Source organism: Lutjanus erythropterus, chromosome 3 (genome assembly GCF_056507025.1).
Source record: "Lutjanus erythropterus isolate fLutEry1 chromosome 3, fLutEry1.hap2, whole genome shotgun sequence".
Lineage (NCBI taxonomy): Eukaryota > Metazoa > Chordata > Actinopteri > Lutjaniformes > Lutjanidae > Lutjanus > Lutjanus erythropterus.
In genome coordinates, this window is record NC_139319.1 from 34,804,083 (window position 1) to 34,826,478 (window position 22,396).

Below are 22,396 nucleotides of genomic sequence, written 5' to 3' on the forward strand. Positions count from 1 at the left end.
CTCGTTTTAATGGCGGGCTACAAACCAACATTAAAGGTGCATGCCGACACCTACTGAATCGGAATAGGTAATATCAAAAAACCCTCATATTCTGGACATTAAGCCTGTTTTATATAAATACTTACGTGAAGCCCTTTGAACCTGTACTTAATTCTCCCCTATCTCCAAGAGCCCTTTCATGCTCCACTCCCTTCCCATTTTACCCACACTGTCCTTCAGTCTTTTCCTTTCAGTGATGAAGTTCCTCCGTCCAAACAGAACATGTTCAACTGTTTCCTTACATCCACAAGTTTCGCATTGATCTGATTCTGTCTTTTTTCCTGACAACAACATACCATGTCATCCTGTGCAATATTATAAACATATTTTGTTTAAGAGATGCAATGAATTTAAATCTTCAGTTTGGGGGGTACATTTCATCATTAATGATGATGATTTCATCTCTTATTTCTTATCATTTTGTGGATTTGCTTGGGTAAACATTTTATTGTTAAATAACTTTATTGAAATAACATTTTATGTAAAAAGTATATATTATTATAGTCAACACGTCATGAGAGAAAGAAAGAATAGCAGTACCTTATCACTTTTCTTTATTAGAACACAAAAAATTATTGGGATTGAAAAATGACCTTCCCTTTCTTTGAACTGTAAAATTTGCCATTCCTTAAAAGTGATAATAGTAGTTTGTTTGTTTGTTTGTTTTTAATAAAATTTCTTTACTGACATCTCCAGTTTAAACATGTGTACAAACATATTAAATAATTTTACAGAATTAATCACCCTTTCCACTCCACATTCTCAAATCCTCTGGATGAAATATAGTTTAGATTAATAAAATGTTCCATACAGTAATATCAAATACAACTGAAATATGAGAGAAGAAAAAACAGCAAATATACAAGCACTCTTATCCTTCAATTAATAGCCTCCAAGGTGGGCCCTTTCAGACTTTAGACAAGAGATATCACGGTTTGTTACATGGGATATAATATTAAAGTAAATCAGAAAAGGCATCCAGGCTTTAATTGGTCCCCCTCAAGGTGATTTTATCTTCTCCCACTTCAGATGAAACATAATTTAACTGATTGTAATGCTACTTTTTAACTACTTCTTCATATATTTCACAGCCACCTATTACACTTGCAGATACACTGCATTACACTGCGGATTAAGATTTTCTTCATATAAACTGTATGTAGGTTATAAACATTGTTTGATCATCTTGAAATATGATTTGTATGGATCAACGGTTGATCCATCAACCCAGAGGTTTTCAAAGTAGGAGGTGGGCGTCTTGTGGGTCTCTAAAAAGTTTCAGGCGAGCGTCCGTGAATGGAAATGAAAATATATTCAAAAGAAAATCACATAGAATAGATGTATGTGAACTGGATAAAAAGATACACTGTAACAAGAATGCTGTAAAATTTACAGTAACTTACTGGCAGCAATTAGCTGGTAAGTTGCCGTAAATACATTTCGCAGCATGATTACTATAAATATAGATGTTTAAGCATGCAACTCCCCCTTCATTCATTTAATCACCTTTTTGAAAAGCATTCTGATATTTGTGCATATCCAAAAACATGCTAATATCAAATGTTTAAAATGTTTGAACCACTTTTACTGACATTTCTACATCACCTTATATTATACTGACGCTTTAATGAAAACATATACACACGTTAAACTTTAGAAATGAGGAATATTTGCATTAAGGGTGAGTTAACAGGCCATCTCATTGTTTTTTGTTTTTTGTTTTAATTTCCTCTTATCAGAAAAACAACACAGGACATTTTAGTCTAATTCGTAAATGAGACAAATTAAGCGCATTAGGCGGAATTAAGCTCTTGTTTTTTCCTCTCATCAGCAAAACAATACACATATTTTAAATGCTTTGTAAAACGTGTACTGCAGACATGAATCCATGAATTTGCAAAATGCTCTTTACAGTCTTTTATTTATTTGGAGACCCAAATATAAAGAGTGAGAATGACAGCACCAGTGTCCCACCGTCAGGTAAATGCTGTCTGGTGTATATGACGACACAGTAGCGCCACCTGGCGGCTGGCAGGCGGCCAGCTCCCCCCTGTTGCCTGAGATGTCTGGGGTACAATGTGTCTAACGGGACAGCAGGTTCAACCATCAGTCCTAGCGGTGAATGGAGATGGATAAACGATAGCGGTTCCCCGTGATATACCTACTTTATTCACTTTACTTCACTGTGGAGGGTTTTTTTCTAAATTAATTTAAAGGAGTTTTCTAATTGAATAGAGACGGACTCTCCCATCAATTAAACAACACCGGCTTTTTGTTCCCGTCCGTCATGGCGATAGCCCACGTAGCCACCGAGTACGTTTTCTCCGACTTTTTGTTGAAGGACCCCACGGAGTCCAAGTACAAAGGGCTGCGTCTGGAGCTGGCGGTGGACAAGATAGTCACGTTTGTGGCGGTGGGGCTGCCTTTGTTTCTCATCTCCCTCGCTTTTGCTCAGGAGGTGTCAGTGGGTGAGTTGTTTGTGAGCGTTCATCATCACAGGTTATAATCCTGTTATTTCATCATGTACAATAACAGAAACCATGCAGGCGGCGTACTTCCTCCTTTGTCTCCGTCCCTCTGCTGTACAATAACTGCTGTAACACGTTTTTGTTTTGATTAACCACACTTAATGCAGTGGTGTATGAAGCACTGTGATATTAATGCATGTGTGGGACTTGCATTCAGTAAAGGGACAGACACAGAGGTGTCAGTACTAAAGAAGGCGTGGTCTGTGTCTCCACCCTTGTGCTTATCTCACGCCCAGACCGTGAGGCAGGCAGACACTGCTGCAGCTGCAGCTGCTGCTGCTGCTGATGATGATGATGGTGATGATGGTGATGATGATGGTGATAACAGTGGTGGAAACTTTGTGCACGCGGGCATGGACAGCTTCACATATTGTCATTCACATCTACATGTACTGTGATCAAGTAAAAACAGAATATCTACAGGTCCACCAGGAGTTTACCAAATCTACATAATCTTCTTAGATCCTAATGCTTACAGTCTGTAACAGACAGGATGGATCCATTAGGACTGCGAGCCTTGAGAGAACCTTAATTACTTTTGACAGCTATTGTTATCACATAACACTGAATGTACATTATGGCCAAAATCCCACATCGATTTTCTTTATCAAATTTATAGCAGTCACAAAGGAGGAGATGCAGAAAGAGAGAGCATGGGCTTTTCAACATGAGATAAATAGAATAGACGGGTCTTTTTCACAGCAGACGTTTTTCTTTTACATGTCACAGCAAGAAAAGCACGCATGTGACAAATAACATTAATTAGGGCTCAGTATGTTTTAAGTGTACCACTACTCATTTACATATCTGTGACAAAATGTCTCCTGCAAAAAATATCTACTGTACACCAGTAGTAAGGAGTACAGATTTACATGAATAATTAGTGAGAAGTGAATAGTCCCTCCTTAAAATTGAATTTCTGAAATAACACAGTGGACTTTGACAGGGTGTATCTGTAATTTTCACAGCTATCTGGAGGCTGATAAATCACTGGATTATATTTAGTTATGCACTGATGTATAAGCATCATTAATGTTGCAGCTTTAAAAAAGTGAGGCTAATTTTAACTGCTATATATACAATAGCTTAGTCCATAATAATACATCATAATTTATTAGGTGAGCTATATGTTGTGTTAATAATCTGAATCTGCAAAGTAACTAGTAATCAATGTAGTCAAATAATTGTAGTGGAGCAGTACAGTAAAGAAGTAAAGGAGGAGCAAAGAAGTGTAAAGTAGCATAAAATGAAAAGCACTAGTACCTCAACATTGTACTTAAGTACATGTACTTAAGTAAATGTACTTAGTTCCGTTCCACCACTGATTTTAAATAATGAAAGTGGCTTAAAATATATGTTGCATATGTGATATGATTATGCTTACAGTCAAATAATTGAACATTCATTTTGTGTTGTGATTTTCATTTTGTTGTAAAAGTTGTAAAAGTTAGGCATCAGTTCAGAGAATTTGCTGCTCTGCCATTGTGAAAGAAGCACTTCAAGCTACAACCACAAAGAGACGGGTAACTTTACATAACTGGTACTACTATGGCTGATACTGTAATCGATGTAACTGGTAAACATAAAATGAGAGCAAAGAGTATCAAAACTGTGTGCTCAGTTTGTTTAAAGCATCATCCTGTGATATTAATATAACAGCCCATGTGTTGCCAAAATATCACTGTCTGTTGACTATGTGGGTCATTTGTGAATGGTACATGCCAGATTGAACTTCTCATTGTACACCCACCATAATAGGGGATGGCATAATTATTGACACAAAGCTCAATACAAACCAACCAACAAATTAGGCCATGAGTACAGATGAGGGGCTGACAGTAATTGTAGTGTTCGTTTCTCTTTGCTGAATCAACAAAAATGATCTAATTATTTCTGCTTTCCTCATCTAGGTACCCAGATCAGCTGCTTTCCTCCCACCAACTTCTCTTGGAGACAGGCCGCCTATGTGGATTCATTTTGTTGGGCAGCAGTACAGCAACAAGCTGACAGTTCACCACTATGGTTGCACAAGGTACAGATGCACACCCAGCACACTGTCAGTGACAATCATCAGCGCTAACTATGTGTCTGTGTGGGTACTGGGATGTTTATACTGTCATGTCAAACATAAGTCCTTAAACATACTAATCAAGCAACCAAATTTGTGGGAAATTCACTTATTTTAAAACTGTCAGCTATAGACTGATCACAGACTGATCAACTGTATTGTCATGTGTCATTTTATTTGGCCATTGGACAGTGAGGCAGGTTTGAAACTGACTGTTCATTTCTCATTCAGTTTAGAAAAGCGAAATGCTTACTAAGATAAAAGTCACACTACTCATCTGCAGAATTAAAGAGAATTCATGTCTTCTTCTAATTAATTTTTTTCCTGTACTTTCTCCCTCTTTTTCTGACATCAGTTCTTTCCGTATATCCTGCTCTCATTGGCCATCCTCTTGTATATCCCAGCCCTGCTCTGGCGCTTCACTGCCGCTCCGCACCTTTCCTCTGACCTCAACTTCATCATGGAGGAGCTGGATCGGTTTTATAATCGTGCCATCAAACTGGCCAAAAATCTAGCATCCTTAGACAGCAAAGACGCACCTGAGGACACCCAAAGGTAAACACCATGTCACACCAGGTCAACGCACTAAGATACTCTTAGACAGTTCGTAGCAGATCATGTGACTATGGGACATTAACATACATTGTTGTTGTTGTTGTTGCTTTAATTTAAAGCCTTTTTCATGTTTCCTGAGAGTGTGTTGTTGTGCGTAAAATGTAGGTGAGACAGAATAACATATGGCAGGCCATAGTACGAGCCATCCTTTGACCACCAACAGCTGAGAAAAATTGGCAGAATATAGTTTAAACCTGCATTAATTGATTTTTTTGGCCACTTGGGGGCAGTGCAACACACTGTAAACATTACATAGACATATTATCACTTTAGAAAATTGTTATAGCAAACATGTTATCAGACAGTTACATATTTACACATTCAGCAGCTAGAAAGATGAAGTAGCATTCATTTGAATCTAATCAATTTGGCTTTGATTTCGGTCTCCAACTTCTGTGACTCTTTAGCTGCTAAATGCTTCACTGCACCGAAAACATCTGGCTGCTGCATCTGGAAGAGGCACTGATGAAAATGGTGAGAGTGAACCAAAATAGCAAAGTAACTTCTGAGATGTCCCACCTAAGTCCTGTCCCTTTTTGCTCTATGCTCCAATAACAGTTGAGAAAACTTGGTACGTCAGTTATCTTTCTCTTTTTCCCATAAAAGCAACATATAGGGCACGTTAGGAATTGTTAGCAAAAAGTAGCCAGCTAATGTTTTTTTGCAGACTAGAAAGCTAGTTAGCAAGCATTTTGTGAACATTAGCTAATTTAAAATGTGAATATATGTCACTTTTGCAGGTCCCCCAACAACATCTTTCAATCATCTTCCAAATTTGATTTTCTTTTCAGCATAGATGAGCCAAACATATAGCATATTTGAGTACAACAAACAGGAAAAGGATAAAGTTGGCAGTTGTTCACAAAGCAAATAACTGAAGGTAACAAAATTAGAGTTATAGGGTGTTATAGAGGTATAAAAAATAAGGCTAACAAAAACTGGACATCAACTCAATTAACAGACCTAACAAAATGAGACACTGAGGCAACATATATACTGGCTGATCAGACCAAATTAAACACACAGGGGAAAACTCCACCCATGATGTTGGAGGTCTCGGTCTGGTCTGTAGGACAGCCTTCAGCATGAAGCTATGCTCTGCCCTCAGCCCCATCTTTTGCCACTCTCCAACCAGAGAGTACCATGCAGCAGTCAGATAGCTCGAAGAAAAGAGAAATTAATTAATACAAACAAACAGCAAAATGATAAAACAACATAAACTACAGTGTGTTGTCAAAGTGCCAATAAACAAATTTTAAACAAAACAAACTATGTGTGTTGCATGTAATTTAAGTGACTGTCATGGTGGCTGTTGGCACCGCCATCACAGTGAGTAAAAAAATAAAACCCAACCTTTTTGTTACTTTTACAGGGATACTTCGGATTATTTGGTGCAGTATGATGTATGGTGTATGGTATGGTGGTATGATGGTACTTATCAAGAGTTAGTTTATTACCTACAGTAGATCTCGGTCAACACAGCCCCAGTTTGGAGAAGCAGAGAGGAGCACCGGCACGGAAGCTAAGCAATATACTAGTGTGGACGAGGCCAGCAACAAAAGGTATTTTAGCTACACTAAAAGGATCCACCTAAAAAAATCATTTAATTTTTAGTGTATGCTGTGTTTAGAATATTTTCAGTGCTTTACTTTTCAGTCAGACAGCCTTGTCTGGCAGGAAACCATCATTTTACCCTACAGAACATGGGAGGTGTGTTTATGTTATTGTGTCACCTCAGTGTTTAAAAGGATCAATAAGATTTACCAATTTTTCATGAAGACACAAGCTATCACATCAAGGCAGCTGTAGACTACAGAGTCTTGTTTTCTGTGAGGTAAAATGAAAGATTTCACATATGGAGTTTGGTTGGCTTGGCAAGAGCAAAATTTGGCTTTACTAACAGCAGTTTTCCGTCGGAAAAACAGTCTGATGGCAAAGTAAAGTGGTGAGAATATTCTTAATATATCATACACTTAAACTGCTGACCTTGTCCACAGCAGTTAATTGTTTAGCCTCCATACTGGCACTTCTCTCTGTTTCTCCAAACTGTGGCCATGCTGGCCATCATCTACTGTAGGTAAAACACTGACTTTCTATGAGAGCCTCATACAACCCAACATTAAATAATCTCATGCTAAATGCTCATATGCCCTTTCTGCTCTAGTGCTTTGGACCTGACTGAGGGTTGCTTCAAATACCCTTTAGTGGAGCAGTACCTGAAGACCAAGCGCTTCTCTCGCCGCCTCGTGATCAAGTACCTTGCATGTCGGGGCCTGACTCTGCTCATCCTCCTGCTGGCCTGCCTCTACCTCGGCTACTACATTCGACTGGCCTCTCTCACTGATGAGTTCCCCTGCGACCTGCGTACAGGTGTGCTGAAGAACGACAGCATGGTGCCGTCGGCTCTCCAGTGTAAGCTCGTGGCAGTGGGTGTCTTTGGGCTGCTCAGCTGCATCAACTTGGGGGTGTATGTGCTTCTTGCTCCGCTGGTGGTGTATGCTGCTCTTGGACCAGCCCGCCAGAGCTCCAGCTTCCTCCGGCCATATGAAATGCTGCCGGGCTTCGGTGCTCTGGGTGTGGTCACGCCCGTCTACAACGATCTCAGCATCTACCTGTTATTCCTGCACGAGAACCTGAGTGAACTTAAATCATATAAGTGTCTGCAGGTGAGTCCAAGCGCAGATCCTGAAGGTCCAGTATGGTGGTTAAGATATGTCCCCTGTGTTTGCTGTTGCTTTTGCTTTGAAAAAAAAGTAAAATGTCTTATTTACAGGTGCTGGAGTTGTTGCAAGAAGCTGGTGAGGGGTTTGACACCATGTGCCTTCTGCAAACTCTGGGTCAGGTGAAGACTGATGTGTTGGACAGTAAGAAGACGTGCTCACGCAAGAACAACAAAGAAACTAAAAAAGCTGAAGAATGATTCCTCTGAGGTAATCCATCCTGTAATGGAAGCTGTGTTATATGGTTGATTTAAAACTATAATATGTAACATTTATACATTAAAATGTTGAAAAACACTGGGCATGCTATATACTGTATTTTGATGAGCAGTGTAAGACGAAAAATTTGAGAAAACCCAAAATTTCCATGCATTTTCCAACTATAAACACTTACATTTTTATCATGCCAATCTACAACGACCTTTTCTGGGCGAGGATTCTAAAACTCAAAGATTCAAGTTTATATAAAGAAGAAAAGATTGTAGCTTGACAGAACTTTGTTTAGTTTATTTCATAACTTAAGAGTTTGATTCAAAAGTTAAAAAAAATCTAGTGAAGGCAGTTGTCTCGAAATTATGATTTTTCTTTCTCACTTCAAACAATGTTCAGACAGAGAAATACGTAATTTAGTCAAGGTATGAGTGTGTTGCCCTCTATCTGCTAGCTGCTATAATTTCTGAGAAGACATGAGATACGTTGGGTGCATCAGAGAGTGAGAAAAAAGTCAGCTAACTTGACAAAACTTCAGTACATTACACCATCAATGAACATGAGCAATAGCGGTTGTTAAACAATGAAGACAGCAGCTCCCATAACCCCACACTACCTCACAACGTCATCAAACTACGTCTTTCTTTACTGTTTTAATGTGAGTTACATATTGTGTGTTTACCCTTGTGTTTGTGTTTTATTTTCCTTCAGATTTCTCAGAATGATTGATGAAAGATCAGTGTAATGAGGAGAGGCCCTGCTGTGATGGAAAAGAAGAACTAGGAGAAAACCCTGTGCACTTACCTTCATCTGAATTTCTTGTGGGGTAACACATGTCAAAAACAAGACATGTTACCTCTTAGATGTCTCATTTTTAATGAATTTGAAGACTTCAAGTCTAAGGGGCTCAGGTCTGAGGTGATGTGCAGCTGACCCCTGACCTTGCTTTTTAAAAAAATGAAATTCCTATGTTTGTATTTTTTGCTATTTTTCTCAGGATCTTAAATGCCTTCCAATTATAACTTATAATATGAGCCATATTCTGTGGACTGTGGAAACTGTAAATGAATTTTCCAGATGCAAGAACATACTTCCTACCTTTTGTGTTAGAAGTCGTTGAAGCGAGATAGTACGATGATGTTTTGATTATTGAAAGTTTGTCCATCCAAAGTAAACACTGAATAAACATGAACTGTTATTATAATAGAGGTGTCATAACAGCCACTGGACTAGTTTCATCTGGACTGTAAAGCATGTGATTATTTGTGTGTCAGTGTGCTGTTAATAACAGGTGCTACACTGTATGTGCATGTTGAAAGTAAAACAAGACCCTGGGATATCGAAACTGATTGACTGATGGGACCTCTGCCATGAACGTTTACATGAACTGGTTTACACAAACAACCTTATAACTATAACCTAACTATAATAAAATAATAAATAATATGATACTTATGGTCATCATAGTAAGTACCACATAATAACAGTATAGTAGATGTTTTCCCTTCATAATTCTTTCATGGGGGTGATGAGATGAACATTTCCAAGGAACGTATGACCTAATTGGTCTACTAACAATCATACATAGTAAAATCATTCATACCTGATCCTTTCCTGTGTTCGCCTCTCAATACTCTAATAGTTCCCATCACTTTCATCCAGTCATAAGCTGTGCTTGAGTATGTGCCTTGCGTAGACAAGTTATTGTAAAATATTATTAAATCCTCTTTCGCTCTCCTCATCAGACATACTGAATTTAGACATATTTGTAAACAAAACTAGTTACATCTGTACAATATGATGCAAACTGTCCTGCAATAAATATGATTCATAGAAAGTTCAATTTTTGTTAACCATTATGAGACGATTATTTTAAGTTTTTTATTTATTGATTTTTGTCTATAGTCCACTGAGTCCTTACTTTATGGGAATGCTGTATTGGATTTCATTAAATAGTGTTTCTATTATGTTCCTCTATATATGTAAATTAGGTCGGAAAGTATTAAAACACTGTAGTACATGATAATAGATTTTCTTTAAAATTTACTTTAAGCTGGACAATCTTGCATGGAAACTTTGTAGGACTTACAGGCATCATTCCTTTGTCGTACTATCATTAGTCAACAGGGTAAACAACCAGTGAGTCTAAATATCTAGAAAGGAACCCCAGACCCGCGAAAGATCACGCGAGAGTGATAATTTTAACCCAAATTATTATCTTTCCCTAATAATAATAAGTATTTTCTGTCCCTAAACATATCAAAATCATAACAACGACGGTATCACATTATGAAACATAATTAGTTTGTTTAATGTGTACAATGACGAAACAACGTGCCCAACCTCGCGAGAGTTTCGCAAAGTAGGGTTCTCTTGTAGGCACGTTCGTGGTGTTGGGGGCACCACCTTCCGCGGCTACACTTCGTTGAATAATGTGATTGGATAATATTTTCACAACGTCATCTGAATTATCCAATGGCGTCCGAGAACTGAAGCTTCGTTTGTATTTGGTTGGTGTGTAGCGCAACATCCTAACGTAATAAGAGATTAGTTACTTTGTTGCATTCAAATACGTTTGTTGCACAAATCCGGAAAATTTAACCGTACGTCAAAATTTATTCCCTCGGCGGTAGCATGTTTTAATTCTTCCCTTACATGCAGGTGAGTCTGCCTAGTTTTTGTTTTCAGCTGTGTGGGGATAGCAACACATCCTGCTAAATCGCTTAGCTAGCTACATTAGCTTAACTGAAAAGCTTAGCCATGGTATTATGCACTTTTCCAGCACCGCTGTTAGCTGAAAGGAGTAGCTAACGCGTTCACCTTCCACCTTTACTTTTTCGTACTTGATAGGAATAAATGCAAGAACAGATGTATGTACTTTTCCCAGCCTTAGCTGCTACAGTATGACTGGCGCTGCAGACTAATGCTAGCTAACTTAGTTAGCATTCTTTAACCGTAACAGTTTAATGCTAGTTAGTGGTTTGAATGATTGGGGTGTCTTTGCTCTTCTGTCTTAAAAGCTGCACTGTGTTTCACTTTACAGTTAGGTCTCCCATCCCCATCATCCTGACACACAACAGCAGACATGGTAGAGCCAGCAACACATAAGTTTGCCTCCCTAACAGAAGAGCTGGGCTTCTGGAAGGAGCAGGCAGAGAGACATCAGCAAAGGTAACATTATTGGGCTAACCAGACTCCATAGAAATGCTTTAATAGACAATTAAAAAAAAATAAATCATGAATTATAGCTATACACCTGTGAATTAATTTAGGTAGTAACCGTTATTTTGTTCTCAGGGCTGATGAGGCTCAGGAGGAGCTGCAGGAGTTTCAGCAGATGAGTCGAGACTATGAAGCCGAATTGGAAACGGAGCTGAAGCAGTGTGAGGGCCGAAACAAAGAGCTGCTTTTAGACAACAACCGACTCCGCATGGAACTGGAGAACATTAAGGTAGAGCACCTTGATTATAAATAGGCCTTGTCCCCTACAGAGCTGGACAAGCTCTGGTGCTCCAGTTAATGAGTGCTGAAGAAGACGTTACTGTTCCTTCTCTCAGACAGAGAAACGGAGACACACCCACCCACACACACACACACACACACACACACACACACACACACACACACACACACACACGGCCTTTAGCCAACCCAAATTCAGCATATCATTGCCACAGTGCCACTAGGAAAATTGCTGCTTAGCTATAAGGCAGCTGACTGCTATTTTCGTCCAGTGGTCCATGGGGAAGAGAACATTAATGGAATAACTGAATGCATGATTGTGCTAAAAACCCCCGATTGCTCAAAGGTTGATGGCGACATAGGGGAGAAAAAAACACTCAAGAGAATGTTATTGACTTAGCTCAATAAAGTACACAGATGACTCTATTAAAATATCTTGGCAGCTGCATTGATTGATTAATCTGCCCTGACACTGCAAAGCTATGTGAATTGATTTGATGTCTACGTGCTGTTTGCAGGAGAAGTTTGAGTCTCAGCACTCGGATGCTTTTAGGCATATCTCAACCCTGGAGGAAGAACTGGCACAGACCAGAGCAGTGAAAGATCACCTGCAGAAATACATCAGGGAGCTAGAACAGTCCAATGATGACCTGGAAAGGACCAAAAGGTCAGTGTCTCAGAGGTCTTATGTCATTATCTCACCAATGTGCCCCATCATCAAATGACAATTTAACCAGCTAACTCTGGCTTCAGTACACATACACACACACATAGTTAGACTGAAACACACTAAGCCAATATGCACAATAACTCCAGTATTAACTTTTATTGGCCCGTCATCTCTGCTTGTCCCAGGGCTACCATCATGTCTCTGGAGGACTTTGAACAGCGGATGAACCATGTCATTGAGAGGAATGCTTTTCTCGAGAGCGAGTTGGATGAAAAAGAGAACCTGCTTGAGTCGGTTCAGAGGCTGAAGGATGAAGCCAGGGGTACACACACATACGCACAAACATGCACTCACTGTAGCTTCTCAGGTTTACAAGAACTGCTGATTTCTCTGCAAATTGACATTTATTCCTAACTCAGTGAATTTTGATATTTGGTCTAGTTCTCCAAATCCAGTGTCCACTTTTCTGTATCTTGCATCTGATGTAATGTGTAGTTGTATTCTGTTGTATATTTGTAGTGCTCTAATCTAATTGCCGTAACCTAATTCAAAGATTTTTTTCATATTTGAGCTCATTCAGTACTGATCAAATATATTTGACAATTTATAATGATATTTTTCCTGCTTCCAGCCACTGTTTCACATTTATTTTACAGTGGTGTGAATATAAAGTTTGAAACTTGCTAAAGTGTCGTCATCCATCACAGTTAATATCATGGCTGCCTATATTCTTATTGTTTGGCCCTGATGCAACAAGCCTGCAGTGCTCTGACTGACCACCACGTATTAGCTAGTTTTTGCCATGTGCCTACTGCTCTTGGCACTAGTTAACTATTGTCAGTCACTGCTTGGTTTCTTGGTAATTCTTAATTGGTAAGAAGGAAAAATGTACTATGTACCATTTATAAATGAGGTATTGTGGTGCCGTAAATCAAAATCACCTCCATTCTTACTTAAATCATGACTTGTGTCTCAAAGTAATTGCAATATGATATTTATTTATTTATTTATTTACTTACTTATTTATTCATGTTGGTTAACCGGTCAGCCCTAGCAGAGGCAGTCACAGACAACAGACATTGTTATATTAATATTAATTTGTATTTTTAGGCCAGTCAATTTCACACTAGGGGGAAAATTGTTGGTTTGTTTTTCTTTTAGAAGTATAGGCTATACACAAGAGTTTCTGTTGTACAGGTGCAGACTGTGCATGTTGGCAGTCAGCTGGCTCTTCTTTGTGGTGTGGGTCTTTAAAAGTAGACATGATTTTTGTCTGTCATAGGTCTTTGACATTGACTTGACGTTACGGGCAGCTTGGATTATTGTTTTCCATTCAGTTCAGATTAGTTGATTTTTAAAAGCATGCACTTGATTGCCACAAAATTGACTGAAACAGATGAATTGTCATTTACAAAAATCAAAAAGCTGACTCGTAGTATATTGTGTTTCCTGCCTGTCAGACCTTCGTCAGGAGCTGGCTGTACGTCAGAAGGAAAGACGGCCATCCAGCAGTCTGGGCAAAGACATAGACAGAACAGATCTGCCGTGTCCCTCAGCTGGTAACCCGTCCATCCCCGTCACACCCTCCAAACCTATCAGCTCATTTGCCACACCCCCAGCTTCCAGTATCAGACGAGGTAAATAAAAAACTGACTGCAGTAATAACTACAGTGATGGAGAATATACTACCTTCGTCTTAGCATGTTATGTGTTTACCCACTCATATCTGTGTTGTTTTAGGTGATGGTCTAACAGGGACGCCCCTCACTACGTCTGCTAGGATATCTGCACTCAACATTGTAGGAGAGCTGCTCAGGAAAGTTGGAGTAAGAAATTTGAAAATTCTAACACTACAGTTCCCAGTGATTACAGCTTATGTGTTGTCTCCCTGAATAGAGACACCACACGGTTGTTTTTCCATATATGAGCTGACGGACAATCTTTTGATATTCCTGCCAGAATCTGGAGTCAAAGTTGGCATCCTGTCGAGACTTTGTGTACGACACTTCTGTCAGCAGACCAGCACTTCCAGCTTGCCCTGGCAGTCCCCCTGGTTTAGAAAGAGGCCCAGAGGTCCAAGCAACCAGCATGAGCCCCCCTCCACAGTACGACAGGTGAGGAAAACAACAGCAGTGCAATCTTAATTATTACATAGAAATCAGTTGTTCTGATTAGAAGCAAAGCAAGCTTATTTTCTGATCACAAACGACTGTTGTAACATATAATCAAATCATTCTGCTCTTCATACTACTGATTTTATTTTGTTTAATAGTTACAGCTTTGCCACAGTTTCAGTAAATCAATCAAAATAAAAAAACAATACTTCATAAATCACACATTGTTTAATTTTACAAGAAAAGTTGCGAAAATGTTTGTGAACGCTGTCAATTATAGTAATATGAAAAGAGCCAATAAACCTGTGAAAATAATCAATAAGAAGATCAGCTTAGATCACGTTTTACTTATCCTTGTTTTTATGGACAGTTTCATTTTAAATTTGCGGCATATTTATTTTTTGGAGTGTTTTTTTTTTTTCTTCTTTTTTTAATATGTATATGCATATGTACAAAAAGAGGTATTTAAAAGCCACGGCCTTTGTTGGGACTAATTTGGCCCTCAGGAATATCCATGTATCCATGAATGACCTTCCACAGATACAGATTTAACACATCACTACACATGTACATCAATATTTACATGCATACTTGTATACAACCCACATACCTATGCAGACTTGTCCTTAAATCTGACAGAATTATTTTACAATTATTTTATTTGTATTGTGACTTTTCTTAATCTCATGAGTGTTTGTACTATTTCTTGTCTTGCAGTTTAGTGAAGCGGTTAGAGTTTGGACCAGCTCCTCCGAGAGGAGTCTCCCAAGGTGCCCAGTCTCCTCAGGGAGGGGTCAAGATTCTTCTATGAGAGGAGAAAGAAGAAGAACCTGACACCGCCTCTCCCCCGTCCCCCTCTCCCTCAATAATAAACTGCAGCAATGGGACTTTGAACTGAGCTGTCTTCCTTCGTCTCCATGTCCACGCCCTGTTGAAACTATTTGGGCAAGAAAGCCACTCTCTCCTTGCTCCGTGCCCCACATAATGAACGCATGGACTTCTGCTGCCTCAGGCTAGTATCATATCATATCTGTCATAGCAAGCAGCACTGCAGTTTGTGTAAAATCAAGGAACCTGCTGCTCACACTGTCTTCACTGTATCTTTGACCCTGTGGTGAGTAGCATCTGAAAAAAATCCTTCCATGTCTGCAGATTTGCTGTCTGTGGTGGCACAACAGGGCTGTTGAGACATACATGTAGGGAGGTTGCTGCACTTGCCCATTGATGGTTATTTTAAAGGGACAGTACACCCCAAATATGTAGTGTTATTTATCTGTCTAGATTGTTCTTGTGTGAGTTGCAGAGTTTTGGAGATATCTGCCTTCTCCTGAATGTAATGGGACTACATTTCACTCTGCTTGTGGGACTCAAAGCCCACCATAGACCTTTTTGGAAAAAGACTCATGTAGGATTTTATTGTAGAATTAAAACAGCTCCCACATGAAAATGCTCACAAGAAGATATGTGTATTGTGTTGAGTAATCAAGTCATGATTTCTGGAAAGAGATACTGGTGTTAGTTTTTCAAATGTATAGTTTTGGCGGTTTGAGCACCACAAAGCTGAGTGCCATCTAGTTACAATGTATTAAAGAGAAGGCAGACATTTCTATGCCAATATTTCCAAAACTCTGCAACTCACACCAAAACAGTTTAGATGGATAAATAGCACTAAAAGTAAAAGGAAAAATATGTATTTTTGATTTGGGGGGTGAACTGTCCCTTTACAGCAACTGGAATAGCTGCTGATGTAGGGACCAAGAAGCTGGAGTGTCATTTATAAAAAGGTTTGATCTTATGAACATTGTTAATGACCAAAGTGTTGATAAGTGAAAAACCAATCAAACAATGGGGTAAGCAATGGGTTGTGGAGTTTTTTTTTTGTTTTGTTTCTTTTTTGTTTTTTAAATCTGATGTGAAAAATACACAAAATGTAAACAAGTCTGTTTTTGCTCTTTATTGTTTGAGCTATGGGCTTAACTAATGTAGCACTGAACAACACTGGCATGAATTAAGTTCTGTTAAGGAGGAGTTTGATATTGTTGGTTAAAAAGATGGTTTAAATAATTTTTCCATGCTGTGAGCCCCCGATATTTTTTTTCTAGAAGAGATTCAGCATTCAAAAGTTGAGAAAGAATTAGTTGCTGCCAGGAGCTGGTGTTTGTAGTATTTTAGCCGTCGCTGCCTTCATCAACGTTAACATTACCTCTTCAGTTTGTAGGCCTTGCTTTGCTGTAAGAGTTCAAACAAATGAAATGGGGTACCAATTCTTTATGCTGCCAGGCTCCTAGAAAAGAGATGAACTTTTCTTTCAGGGTAGTTGAATCTCACATTGTAGTTGTTTAAATTCAGTTTGATTAAATGCCAGTCCTTTCTGTTACCTCCCTTCCTGCCACTGCACTTGTTTTAGCGGACTAATAAGTTTCGGGTATGCCAGGCTTATGAAAGGCTTTTAGATTTTTTCACCTCAGAGATAAGATGTTCATTTGTCACACTGCAGATTGATGATCTAGTGTTATCAATAATTTTTTGTACTGATTTTAGTTGATTATAGGAGTCAGACTGGGACATGTTCACTACTGAATGTACAGTAATAATAATTCCCTAATAAGTGTGACACCCTGTCTGCTGTCAGAGTTATATGGTGGGTGAATGGGAGAAAAATACCAAGCAATAATAGATTTTAACAGGTCAAAGATAAGCACAGTTCATAGTATATTTGTGTAGGTACATATAGAGCCTATATGGAAAACCCTTATCCTGCCTTTTAGTGAGAGATGTTGTGAATGGGAGAATAGAGTGATTATTGTGACACCTGTTCTTTTCCCTGAAATGTTTCTGGTTAATCTTGAGTTTCCACTGCTGCCATCCAGCAGCTCATTAAGCAGTTATTACAGTGCATATCTAAATATCATGTTTATACAGCAGTCATAACTATACTCACTGCAGTGTAGCCTGTGTGTAGGAATTAACTTGTGGTTCATAGATATTGGAACTGGAACTGAACTTTCCTGCTCTTTGCTGTTTAACCTTCCTTTAACTAACACGAGCTGGCTGTAATCGTGATCCACGACCACTGTGTACTGGGTGTTTGTTTGTATGCAGCACCTCTGTGAGTAGGGATGCACCGATTTATTGGCCAAACTTTGGTATTTGCCTATATTCGCCTTGTTGACTGCTGTCGGCCAGTAAATTAGAATGACATTCACCGATGGCACTGACCGATGTTTGTCTGTTGTTGTCACATCAATTTTGCGCTAGCAGCAGTAGCTAGCATACCCACCAGCTGTTTTACAGCAGCTGTAATGTCACGCACACACGCAGGCGCACTCACCAACGGCTACATTTGAGCAAATTAACTCAAAACCCATCCAGAGATTGGACACAACCCTGGTAAGCCATAAGAGGGCAATGGGTGCCATGTTTTTTAGAATTATATATTTGTTTCCCTGGCAAAAAAGGGAAAATAGATGACAAAAACGAAATAAGCAACCATAAAATAAAGCATCGGTTATCTGCCAAATTCGGTGCATCCCTATTTATAACTGCTTCGGTATTTGGACTTTAAACTGTATGTGCCTGAGGTACTATACCCAACTCTGATCCTGCTGGTTTGCAGTTGTTTTTCTATTGAACTGATCAGATGAGGATAATGCTCTGTTGTGATGATTGATCTTACTGACCAAGACAGAAACATTAAAAGGAGAAAATCAATTTTTTTTTTTTTTAAGATCTTTATTTCTTGTGCAGGTGGTTCAACAATTAATAGATACAATTGGTGTTATGTAAACATTGGTTGATTACATATAAAATGATCAATGAGAATGAGTTGGTTTAGGGTGATCAGGGGCTTTTGGAACATTCATAGTAAATCTGGACGAAAAAGAAAAAAAAATAGAAAGTGCCCAATGCTGATATCTGGCCCATGATTTTCTAGTTGTGGTTCTTCTAAATCTTGTCTGACCTAAAACATTCTGTCATTACTCAGCTTCAGTAAAACTAATCTAAAACATATCTGGGCACAAGAAAGGTGCAAATAATATAAAATTGTGATTTTAGAAAACATTTGAACACCTAAATATTTGTTCTTTGGGGTACAAACAGCAGCACTGACTGGATGCAGAGTATAGAAACATCTCTCAGTCAGTGCTGCTCTGAAACACTAACAGCAGTCACAGGCAACAGGACGACAGTCGTTGATAATAGTTACAGACCCACAGATTTACACAATGTCTCTGCTTTAAGTTGTAACGTGACTTATTGTGGAGACCCGAGGCTTTGCTGGCAGGTTAGCGTGGTAATTAGAGGCGCCTATTCTTGTGTACACAACCTGGCGTAAGGAAGTATGAGTCATTCAGTGCAGTACAAAACAGTGTAAGTTAAAAAAAAAATAATGAAAAGAACAGCAAATCACACATCAGCAGAGCCACCAAAACAACTCCCCTAGTTCATATAAAGTCCTTCTGATTATTGTGTGTCAAAAAAAGGTGCTCTGAGACAAGAAGACAGATCAGTACACTACTGGAAATGGGAGACAATATATATTTTGAAGTGATATGGAAGAACTAGATAGCATAACAGGCATTGAAGTAATTCTCTGTTGAAGTGGCAGACATTGCCCTGGTACTGTAGGTAATTCTGATATCTGGTTATTTGGAGTCCCTTACTCGGCGGCCTTGGTTCCGTTGAAGTCACTTTGGGAGTCAGCCTCCTCCTCCGAGGCATCCTCGACCACCCTTCGGCCTCCGCCCATTCGCCGAGGTGTGCTGCCAAAGGAGGGCTCATTTCCACGCCTAAAACACCACAGAGACGAGACACACGAGACAGAGGTACAAACACAGAGACATGTCCACAGAGTGAGAGGGGTGGTTGTGGGGCAGTTTTCAGAGCTGATTAAGGCTTGTTTGAAGATCACTCGGGGTGTTGATGAAATACAGGATGTACAGGTTGTGCTTTGGTTACAGGTTAAGCACGCTGGTTATCTTTGTAACTCATTTGACTCCTGGCTCAGGAAAATGAGTTCGGTTTAGGGCAATTAAACCAAGCACTGAGAAAAATATGGCCACCAGATAAAAAAATTCATGTAATGGAAAGCTCACTTGCTGCTTATCATTTTAGTTTTTTTTTCTGAGGGAAATCATGGTAGCTGATGAGCCATATTTCTCTCAGTTAGGCTAAATGAAAGAAATGACAGCGTTAGGGGTGTGTGCAGGGGAATGAAAAGTCATGGTAAGTTAACAAGAAATGGTGATGGGGCAACTTTTAGCAGAGAGGTACCTGCTGTGTTACTCCTTGGGTTCAGGGTTGCCTCTGGAATAGAGATGGACACCATTGTTTTGCTTGTGCTCAGTAAGGCCACTAAAATCTGAATGCTTTAAATGTGTTTACAAGCCTCTGAAGATGACCACAGTGACTCTTTGTGCTCTTTGGCAATCAGATGAACAGTTAACACTATTTGAGTTGATTCATTGTCTGAGAAAACTTGTATAGTATGTATATTGCAGTCATGTATGGATATCCTCCAGATAATAAGGCAGTGTTTTGGGGCCATCAGTCAAAAAAGTAAATTATGGAGCTGGTAGGTGGGGTAATATTTAGTGACTAAAGTTGTACATTTCCAGGGTGCCCCTGCAGTTCAGTTGGTAGAGCATGTACCCCACATACTGAGGCTATCACTCTTCTGCAGTGACTACTGGTTCGACTCCCACCTGTGTATCATCCCCTCTCTCTTTACCCCTGTTCCTGTCATATCTTCAGTTGTCCCTATCAAATAAAGGCAAAATGGCCAAAAAATAACTTGGGATATTCTGAGATTTGAGTGGTAAATTTATGAGAAAAAAGACTCACACATTCATGAGAATGTCCAAGCCAGGATAACTTATGTCTAATATTTATTAATAATAATTTTAGAATGTTTTACACTACAGCAGTCAGTAAACCTGAGCACCAACATACTGTTTGTCCAAACAGCCAATGTAGCTACATAGACAACAACTCTGCACAAATGCATGAGAACTGCAAGGAGATGAAGAGGGAGGTGATATCAGAAACTATTAAAATAGATTAAAACCTTGCTAAGTGCCCCCCCAAAAAAACCAATATGGTTCTGTTTTGTTTTCTCGTTTAATTTCAGGATTTAAGATTTTTTTCTTTTAAATTAATGACTATAAATTCAATGTTTTTTAATAGAAATTTGTGAATTCTTAAGACTTTGATCTCAGACCATAACACCCTTTCCCCAGCTCCATCATTTTTTAATGGCCTTAATACACAGCAGTAAGGTAGTGACTATTTACTATGTGTTACTTTCTTTACTGCAGTTCTTGTGTCCTGTTGGAATGTCAGAATTAACAAGAGACAAGAGAAACAAACAAAAAACACTCCACCTAGCTGGGAGAAAAGACAGACTGAGGAGGCAGATAGATGAGGTCTTTGCCACTTCATCATACCTGAGTTTGCTCTTGAGAGAGTTGACCTCGCGGCTCATGGCATCGTTGGCCTCAGTAGCTTCATCCAGCTCCCGCTGAAGCTTCCTGCGGGCGGCTGTGGCACGCTGAGACTCCTCCTCTGACTCCTCTAGCTGCCGCTTCAATTGCTTCATGCGGGTGGTGGACTTGTCCGCCTGATGAGTGAATGGAGGAAAAACTTAGTACTCTTGTAATAAGTGCTGCTCCCTGAAAGTCAAAGAGTTCTCATGTCGGCTGATAAAGGAGTTTAGAGTGACACTTAACTGAAAAAATACGTAAAAGCAAAGTGGCCAAATCCAATTCAACTGACAAAATCCTGATTTGGTACAGCCCTACTTTTGACAGACCATCCCAAACTATTCCCGTGCACTGGGTTCAATATATCCACCCACTCACAAATAATGGACACAGAAGAAAAATGTATAGACTTGTGTTTGAGCACGGGCGCATTAAGTGATCGTACCTGATCTTTGTACTGCTCAGCTTGTTTCCTTTCGTCTTCCACCTGCATAATCAAATCCTTGAGCTTCTTGTCCTTCTGGCGCATACTCTTTGCAGCTGCCTGCTTATCCCTGAGAAACATAAGTAAATATAACTGATGTAATTGTAGAAAACTTTCTCAGGTGAAAAATAGAAACCAAAACTATATTTAATGAATAGCAAAGCACTGATCCACATGTGACAAAACTTTTTTTATCAGACAAAATCTTTGACTTGTCTCTGTTTCTGACCTGTTCTCCTGCTCCAGCTGCTCCTCCAGCTGTGCCACTTTAGCCTCCAAGGCGGAGATGGAGGACTTGAACTTGGACTTGACCTGGTTCTCCATCTCCTGGAGCTTGGACTTCAGCTCCTTGTTCTGGCGCTCCATCTGCTGCCGGGCGCTCTCGTTCTTCTGGGAAGTGGCGCGCTCCGTCTGCAGCTCGTTGTTCAGCTGATCCACCTGTGACAGGAGCACAAGCAAGCAGAGGGATGAGGCCTCTGCACTATTTTTATTTATTTTTTAATTTTACCTTTATTTAACCAAATAAGCCAATTGAAAACCAATTCTATGGAGTATGGAGTTGTTAGCCAGTGATAGTTTTATAAATGTTGTATAAATGTGCCGTCTTAACAAAGGTGTGCTTTGCAAAAAAAAAGTCAGAAAACTTAAGGTTAGTTCTGGTTGAAGACCCTGTATTCTGTTTTGGTAGTATTTAAGAGAAGATGAAGGGGAAGTGCTCAGACAAAAGTGTACAAAAAGGTATCATCAGGATACAGACGGATGTAAGAGCTGATTGAGCCTTTTAATGACTCAAGGCAGCAGCTACTGTCCACTCACCTGCTGCGAACTTTTCCTCAGCCTGTCGTTAAGGATTTCCATGTTGCTCTGCTCTTCCTCCAGCTCCTCCTCCAGCTGGGAGATCTTAGCTTCCAGGCGACGTTTCTCATCTGCCAAGGCTGACCTGCACGCGTAGAGCACAGCAGAGAACAAACATAACCATCATTCGTCCTCTGCGTTCATTTCAC

General features: G+C 39.5%; 3 protein-coding genes across 3 annotated transcripts in view; 2 read left to right on the plus strand and 1 right to left on the minus strand.

Moving 5' to 3' along the window:
- The first annotated feature begins 2,104 nt into the window (after positions 1-2,104).
- On the plus strand, positions 2,105-10,023 carry LOC146330384 (pannexin-1-like). The gene is made up of 6 exons (XM_084713873.1): positions 2,105-2,507; positions 4,478-4,599; positions 4,991-5,190; positions 7,415-7,916; positions 8,024-8,180; positions 8,892-10,023. Exons 1-5 carry the CDS (start codon positions 2,327-2,329, stop codon positions 8,168-8,170), a joined length of 1,152 nt encoding a protein of 383 aa, XP_084569999.1. The 5' UTR covers positions 2,105-2,326; the 3' UTR covers positions 8,171-8,180; positions 8,892-10,023.
- A 649-nt stretch (positions 10,024-10,672) lies between these two features.
- Positions 10,673-15,647, plus strand: LOC146330385 (nuclear distribution protein nudE homolog 1-like). Its single transcript, XM_084715924.1, has 9 exons — positions 10,673-10,841; positions 11,224-11,351; positions 11,478-11,631; positions 12,161-12,309; positions 12,498-12,634; positions 13,773-13,949; positions 14,053-14,138; positions 14,272-14,426; positions 15,144-15,647. The coding sequence occupies exons 2-9, from the start codon at positions 11,266-11,268 to the stop codon at positions 15,235-15,237; spliced, it is 1,038 nt and encodes a 345-aa protein (XP_084572050.1). The 5' UTR covers positions 10,673-10,841; positions 11,224-11,265; the 3' UTR covers positions 15,238-15,647.
- A 2,490-nt stretch (positions 15,648-18,137) lies between these two features.
- Positions 18,138-22,396, minus strand: part of myh11a (myosin, heavy chain 11a, smooth muscle) — a 39,993-nt gene continuing 35,734 nt past the window's right edge. Inside the window, exons 38-42 of the mRNA XM_084715925.1 lie at positions 22,209-22,332; positions 21,622-21,830; positions 21,354-21,462; positions 20,873-21,045; positions 18,138-19,216 (exon numbers count right to left, since the gene is read on the minus strand). Coding sequence (XP_084572051.1) covers positions 19,087-19,216; positions 20,873-21,045; positions 21,354-21,462; positions 21,622-21,830; positions 22,209-22,332 — 745 coding nt within the window. The 3' untranslated portion in view covers positions 18,138-19,086. The remainder of the gene's footprint in view (positions 19,217-20,872; positions 21,046-21,353; positions 21,463-21,621; positions 21,831-22,208; positions 22,333-22,396) is intronic.

What these genes read in the sequence shown, in the direction of transcription:
- LOC146330384 (XM_084713873.1), top strand. Translation starts at nt 2,327, where the DNA reads ATGGCGATAGCCCACGTAGCCACCGAGTACGTTTTCTCCGACTTTTTG. An exon ending in TGCTCAGGAGGTGTCAGTGG is followed by an intron (nt 2,508 to 4,477) that starts GTGAGTTGTTTG and finishes TTCCTCATCTAG; the next exon opens with GTACCCAGATCAGCTGCTTT. An exon ending in AATCATATAAGTGTCTGCAG is followed by an intron (nt 7,917 to 8,023) that starts GTGAGTCCAAGC and finishes TCTTATTTACAG; the next exon opens with GTGCTGGAGTTGTTGCAAGA.
- LOC146330385 (XM_084715924.1), top strand. Translation starts at nt 11,266, where the DNA reads ATGGTAGAGCCAGCAACACATAAGTTTGCCTCCCTAACAGAAGAGCTG. An exon ending in GACCTGGAAAGGACCAAAAG is followed by an intron (nt 12,310 to 12,497) that starts GTCAGTGTCTCA and finishes TGCTTGTCCCAG; the next exon opens with GGCTACCATCATGTCTCTGG. An exon ending in AGCTTCCAGTATCAGACGAG is followed by an intron (nt 13,950 to 14,052) that starts GTAAATAAAAAA and finishes GTGTTGTTTTAG; the next exon opens with GTGATGGTCTAACAGGGACG.